This window comes from Charadrius vociferus, unplaced genomic scaffold (genome assembly GCF_000708025.1).
Source record: "Charadrius vociferus isolate BGI_N301 unplaced genomic scaffold, ASM70802v2 scaffold190, whole genome shotgun sequence".
NCBI lineage: Eukaryota > Metazoa > Chordata > Aves > Charadriiformes > Charadriidae > Charadrius > Charadrius vociferus.
The window spans coordinates 1830051-1835510 of record NW_009646608.1 but is presented as its reverse complement, the minus strand read 5'-3'; the positions used below and the strand labels follow the sequence as shown (position 1 = coordinate 1835510).

General features: G+C 53.4%; 1 protein-coding gene across 1 annotated transcript in view; it reads right to left on the bottom strand.

The window, feature by feature from the left end:
• PCSK6 (proprotein convertase subtilisin/kexin type 6) overlaps positions 1 to 5460 on the bottom strand; it is a 44388-nt gene that overhangs the window by 9743 nt on the left and 29185 nt on the right. The window contains exons 8-11 of the mRNA XM_009887511.1: positions 4649 to 4861; positions 3058 to 3158; positions 1318 to 1421; positions 742 to 859 (exon numbers count right to left, since the gene is read on the bottom strand). Coding sequence (XP_009885813.1) covers positions 742 to 859; positions 1318 to 1421; positions 3058 to 3158; positions 4649 to 4861 — 536 coding nt within the window. The remainder of the gene's footprint in view (positions 1 to 741; positions 860 to 1317; positions 1422 to 3057; positions 3159 to 4648; positions 4862 to 5460) is intronic.

The following is a 5460-nucleotide window of genomic DNA, read 5'->3' as shown; positions in this document are numbered from 1 at the left end:
AGGCACTGCTTGTCTGATGAACAACTCTCTTGCTCTACAGCCAGGCAGTGGTAAACCAGGAGGGTCCATTTGGTCAGATCCCCAATCCCACCCTTTAATCTACCGGGAGACAGACCTACCAAGGATAAGATGTGAACCTAAGCTGGTTTGGACCTGAAGCCAAATTCAAAGAGACGCCAGGCACCAGCAATTTGGGAAGCTTTGCAACAAAGCACCTATTTTTGGTGTCTTTCATCAAGATGAGGTGTTTGGTGGAAGAGGGAGGAGAGCCCAACCCATCACCACTCACGTAGGACCCAGCGGACGAGTTGATTTAGGTCTCCCTAAGTCTTTTCCAAAATGGCAAGCAGCACTGTCAGCCCCCAAAAAATCCCTGCTGATCACCCACTTGGGAAGCAAAAGCATGGAAGGGGCAGAAATAAATCACCTGCCATCAAAGCTGGTCCTGGAGACTCCCTGCGGGTCCTGCTCCTCACCGAGCCATAGGCACAGACCCTGGGTGGGCACTTCTGGGTCAATAAACAGACCTCGGGGTGGATGATGTGGGTTGCTCTGACCGTAAAATCCATGAACCTCACCTCACCTGCACTAGGGCTTGTCCCGGCCACCCCGACTCCTAATTCCCCTTTCCAAATGCTGGGACAGCGGCTGAGCCTTTGCATCGCAAGAGCCGGCTCCACCAAAGCTCACTCCAAGCATTCGCATGGCCTGGGACAGTCCCCCCGATCCCGTGACACTCACTTGGGCACTCTGTCCAGGCTTCCCACGCAGACGTGCTGGGGAGGGACTGCCTTCCACTTCTTGGCTTCCACCACAATAGCGTCTGCATCCACCAGACCGAAGCCATATAGATGGCTAACTGGAAAGAGAGAAGACTCAGAAACCCCCTGCCTCTAAGCAGGGGCCAGGAGCAACTTCTTGGTGCTTGGTGGAGCATCCTCCAACCATTGGGGAAGTTGTGGAGTTGACCCTGTTGGGGTATGAGGTGTTCCAACACGCGGAACTCATCACGCTGCCCAAGTTACACCCCAAATCCACATTGGCACCATGGAAAACCCATTGCTGGGAGCAGCCCACCGAAAGAAGCAGGCAACGCTGGAGCTCAGGAGAGCCTCCACCAAGCGAGGCTTCCAAACCTCCAACCCCACTAATTACTCCCCTCTCCTCCCTCTGCTCAACAGCCTGGTGGTGGGAGCCCCCGAGGCAGGTGAGAGTGGCCACCCAGGGTGAACACTCCCATGAGCGAAGCTCTGGGGACCTTTCATTTCCCTTGGGTGGATATTTTCGCCACGCCACCTCCGCCCCACGGCCCCTCACCTTTATGCCCTGCGCCGTTGGTCTTCCAGTCATCCGCCCGCAGGTGCACCGGCCGCGAGGTTTTGACCAGCAGATGCTGAACATCCCTCCAGGTGAGCAGGGGGCTGCAACAACACACGGCTCATGGGATGGCTCTGCTGTCTCAAGTATTTCCAGCAGCAGCAAGGACCACCATTGGGTTAAAAAAAACCGCAAAACCCTCTTTCCTGCTCCAAAAGAGCACGAATCGATGATTTAAATGCTAACACCCTGCCTGGAGGCTGGCCAGGACATGGGGTGCCCCAGCAGAGGGGGGTGCTCCAGGGAGGGATGCCATGTGCCCACGGGCGTTGTGGGATTTATTCTTGGCCAAGGGTAGTTAGCACTCCTGCTCCGAGGTGTAACTGGAGCAAACCAAGGTGGTTTTCCCCATTTTCTTATAGAAGATGGGGAATGAAGCACACCCCGAGGCAGCGCGCCGGCCTCGACAGCTCGCTGATACATGCTGCTGAGCAATGTTGTTCCATTTATAGGAATAACAGCAAAAATTGCTGGGGAAAAAAAAAACCCGGGTTGCTTATTTAACAGAAAAATGAAACCCAAAGTGATTCCAAACCCCCCCTTAGGCTGGGTTTGCAGGAGGTTTGCGTGTTCAGGGTGCAGGACACCGAGCACTCTGTGCTTTTGAGCTCCCCTCCCAAAGACCCCAGCCCAGGCATACTGCTGAAGAATTTTCCACGCTTTTCTTACAGTCAGTTCTTCAGCGTCTCGAGCTGGGATTTATATTGCTCTCGAGCAACATTTAAGAAAAGAAATTCAATTTATTCCTTCCCATCATAATGGAGTGCCTGAGCACCCAAGCTCTGGTACTTAATGTTGCGTTTTACGCCTCAGCTAAACAATTCAAAAATTACATCTAAAGCTCTTAATATATTTGTAATGAAAATGGCATCTCGGGAACATGCTCACCCGACCTGGGCGCTGGGATTAAACTGGAGAAGAGGGACTGGAGCCAACACACTGTGATCGCCGTCCCCGAACACGAGCACAACGCTGCCCTGCGGCTTATTCGCAGCTTTAATTTTATTTTTGCCCCATAATAATAATAATAATAATAATAATAATAATAATAATAATAATAATGATAGTGAGAAGCTCATGCGAAGATGCTCCATGGAGCAACACGGGGATGTCCACGGGATGAGCTCCACGGGGGCTGCTCCTGGGCTGGGGGACCAGGATGGGGACAAGAGGCAAAGAGCAGTTCGTTTGAACCAGGGAGCGTGTCGCTGCTGGTCACGCCGCGTGGGTTTTTGACATTATGCAAAAGTAGTCTTTTTCCCCCAGAAATGAAACACTTGCTGAAAACCATCACTTCTACAGACATTTTCCATTTTCTGTGATGTTTTCTGACATTTTTTTTCCAGGAAGTATTTATAAAGCTCCTGTTGGAACTGCCTGTCAGCGGTTTCAACGCACCAAACGAAAAGCCTGACTTATCTCACCAACCCCAACTTTTCAACAGATGGCAACAAGTGAAGAATTAGCTCAATAAAACACCTGCAGGAAGATTAGATGCAAAACAACAACATTGTATCAAACCTTGCCAAAAAAGGAGCAATTTAGAATAACTTTGCCCCATTTTGAGTTGCTCCAGAGGAAAAAAAAATACAACCACCACCTTTTTTTCTTTCTAGTTTTGCTTACCAGCTACTGAATTTGGAAACATCCCCCCCCTCAAGCTGGTGGTGAGGTACTTACTTCGCCTCCAAAGCCAAGGCGATGATGCCCGCAACCATGGGGGCGGACACGGAGGTGCCGGTGTGGCCGTCCGTGCAGCGGTGCCGGAGGTCCGTGGTGACCTGTGGAGAGAGGAGCTGCAGCTCTGCGCTGCCGGAGATGCTCCCGGCGCGGGCGATACCCCATCGAGCATCCCAAGTTCGCTCGGGATGCTGCCAACGGGCAGCTGAGCTCACGGGTACCCAAACCTGCCACAGCTCCCATGCCATTGGGGTGCTCTAAGCACCCCCCGAAACAGGCTGCAGACACATTTCGTACATGAGAAAACACCCCTGCTTACATTTTCCTTTGCTCAAAGGTGTAAAAACGATTCGAAAGGGGGAAAAAGTCAGTTTTGCTGTGGGTCAGCTGGAAGAAAAGCCATAGATAGAGTGGCGCGAGCAGGGCAGGGCTGGCGGGGGTTTGCATCCATGGGTGCACGTTGAGCTGCAGTGTATTAAATGCTTTCCTTAAAAGCTCCTGATGTCGGGCAAGAATTTTGCTTGAATTGGGAAAAAAAAAAGGGGGGGAAAAACCCCCAATGTCCAGCTTTTTGGTTTCAGGGCAGAGCACAATGCTTGGGTACCAAAAGGTAAGAGAGAGGAGGTGGGCGGGGACATCGGCCCGGATGATGGCAGAGATCCATCCCCTCTCCTCCCGGCTGGTGGGCTCTTTCTTTTTTTTTTTTTTTTTTTGGGGGGGGGGGGACGGGGACGGGACGACACTGGGACAGACACGTGCCACCCAGTTTCTCCCTGAGGTGCCCCTGGAAGCTGCTTTTTTGCCCAGCAATGCTCCAGCAGCACTGGCCTTGTGCTGGCCTCAGCCGTGCAAACGGCTCCTGAAAGCCATGAAAATGGCACTTGGGTTCTGTTTTCTGGCTGGAAATTAATCTTTCAGGGGCCAAACAAATCCCTCCTGAATATATAAAAAAATATATATACTTGCAAAAACCCCCACGTTTTTTGTCAAAAAACTAATTTGGGTGGAAAACTCCCTCCCAGCACGGGTAAGGTGCTGTGCTGGTGGGTGATGTTTTACTGCCTGAGGTTTGGGTGATGCGGGGGGATGTCAGCAACAAAATGCCTTGCTGTGAGGAAACCACAGCAGCTGTTGGGACAGGGCAAATATAGCCTGTGCCGCAGGGAAAACCAGGGTAATCCACACGCGCGCACGCTTTCAGGCAATTCCTGGGCTCCGAAAAGTCTCTGCTCCCCATTCGGGTTTGCCACTTCCCTGCCAAAACACCTCCATCCTCCCTCTTTTTTCTCTGTCTCAGGCTAAAAATCCTCAAAATTCCCTTTTTTTATAAGCACAGGACAGCGAGCAGGCACTTTGAGGGACAGGTAAATATTTGCACGGGTATTTCTGCAATCCTCCAGCCCTTTCACCCATTTACCAGGGGAAACGCTGCATCCCTGAGCTCTTCCCAAGGACCAGAACGATTTTGGCCCCACCATAAAAAACTGCAAGCCAAACCCACCCGGCTCTTCCAACGGAGCCACCATCCACCCCAGCCATGCCGAAAACACGCCGGGGATGCTGCCCCACTCCAGGTCGGGGTAAAACTTACTATCTTCCGCTCATAGAAAGCCCCGCTGCTGTAGGTGGTGGCGAGGGTGGAGGCGCATTCCTCCAGGTACCAGGGCTTGTAGCCGTTCTCGGTGGTGCTGCTGATGGAGATGGTGTAGATGCTGTTGGTGTAGCCGTCACAGGAGCAGTAATCGCCCTCTCGGCCGCCGTTCCCCGACGCCCAGACGAAAATGGACCCCAAGCCCCTGCGGCCCTGTGGGCAGAGAGGGGACGGGGAGGGGGTTGAGAGGTGGTGTTTATGCAGGATGAGCGGCCACCTCGGCGTGGGGAGGAGAGGGCAGCCCACCCCGGCACTGGGATGCCATCGGCGAGCTTGATTTTTGGGTCAGGAGATAGGGTTTGGTTAGGGTGGAAGGATGGGTCCCATCCTGCCCGGCGCTTGGCCCCCCTGCGTCAGCCCCCGCAAACGCGCCCCTCGGCTCGGCCAGCCCCAGTTTCACGGGCAGCGACTCCCCACGAGGACGGGAGAGCCTCCGGCGATGGGGATTTTGGCATCTTCCATGGGATCTCATGGGGGAAAACATCTGGGGTGCTCACACCAGGCAGTGACACCCGGCATGGCGCTTTCTGGGGTGCAGGGATGGAACCGGCAGGGAACCCCCCCAAAACCGACGTCTCCCTCCCCCTGAGCCTGCAAAGCCCCTCGTGAACCCACCCAAACCATCAGAAACCTTCCCCCGGCCTATGGCTTTAGGTTCCTTTTGTTTGCTTTTTATTTTTTAATCCCGGCCCTTTTCTCCCCTCCCCATCCCTTGGAAATAACATCTGATGGAGCCGTCCCCACAGGGTACA